Genomic DNA, 787 nt, shown 5'->3' with positions numbered 1-787 from the left:
GACGACCAGTTGCTGCATTAGCCGTAAGTGAGAATTATAAGGGAGCTTTGTGTGAGGCATGTAGAGAAGCTTCAAACATGAGTAATTTTTCATGAAGTTCATCAAAGGCTATTAAAGTGTCTCAGGCCTGTATAACACGCATAAGTTCTTTGTATTCATCGCCCAATTCTTCTAAAATTTTATTTATGATATCCTCACCATCAATGGAGGCACCCAACATTGCTAATTCATCAGTTTGTGCTTTAATAGAGTGAATAAAATCAAAGATGGTAAGAGAGCCCTTTGTGAGGGCTTTGAAACTGGCCTTGACTTGCTTGATGAGACCTCTAAAAGGGGTGGCATATGTTGATGCTAAAATTGTCTAAGTTTCCTGAGAGGTAGTTACATGAGCAATAAAAAAGATTATGGTGTGGTGAATCACTCCAATGAGAGCATTTAATATAAGTTGAGCTTGCTGTATCCATGCATGGTAGTCAGGATTGGGAGTGTTTGAGTTATTGGTGAGGAGATATTATGGTGGACAAGGTTGTGTTCCATCAACGAAACCTTGGAGATCATAACCTGTAAAAAATGTTTGGAATTACAACTTATATGACAGATAGTTGAAGCTGGTGAGTTTGAGAGAAGCCTGTGCCATGACATTTATGGTCACCAGGTTGGGTAGACCATTTATAAATTGTTTGGTGGTGTTGGGATCAGTCATGATGAGAAAAAAATAAAAATTAAGAATGATTTGATACCATATAAACACTAATAAATATGTTTGGTATTGTGGTAGCTTTTATTG

At 37.2% G+C, this 787-nt stretch overlaps 1 protein-coding gene across 1 annotated transcript in view; it reads left to right on the top strand.

Annotated features, from left to right (window-relative positions):
* The first annotated feature begins 266 nt into the window (after positions 1–266).
* LOC105142051 (anthocyanidin 5,3-O-glucosyltransferase-like) overlaps positions 267–787 on the top strand; it is a 10828-nt gene continuing 10307 nt past the window's right edge. The window contains exons 1-2 of the mRNA XM_011049500.1: positions 267–359; positions 599–655. Coding sequence (XP_011047802.1) covers positions 267–359; positions 599–655 — 150 coding nt within the window. The remainder of the gene's footprint in view (positions 360–598; positions 656–787) is intronic.

Source organism: Populus euphratica, unplaced genomic scaffold (genome assembly GCF_000495115.2).
Source record: "Populus euphratica unplaced genomic scaffold, PopEup_1.0 scaffold193.1, whole genome shotgun sequence".
NCBI classification, from domain to species: Eukaryota; Viridiplantae; Streptophyta; class Magnoliopsida; order Malpighiales; family Salicaceae; genus Populus; species Populus euphratica.
Note: the sequence above shows the minus strand (reverse complement) of the source record. Positions and strands in the feature narration are given on the sequence as shown.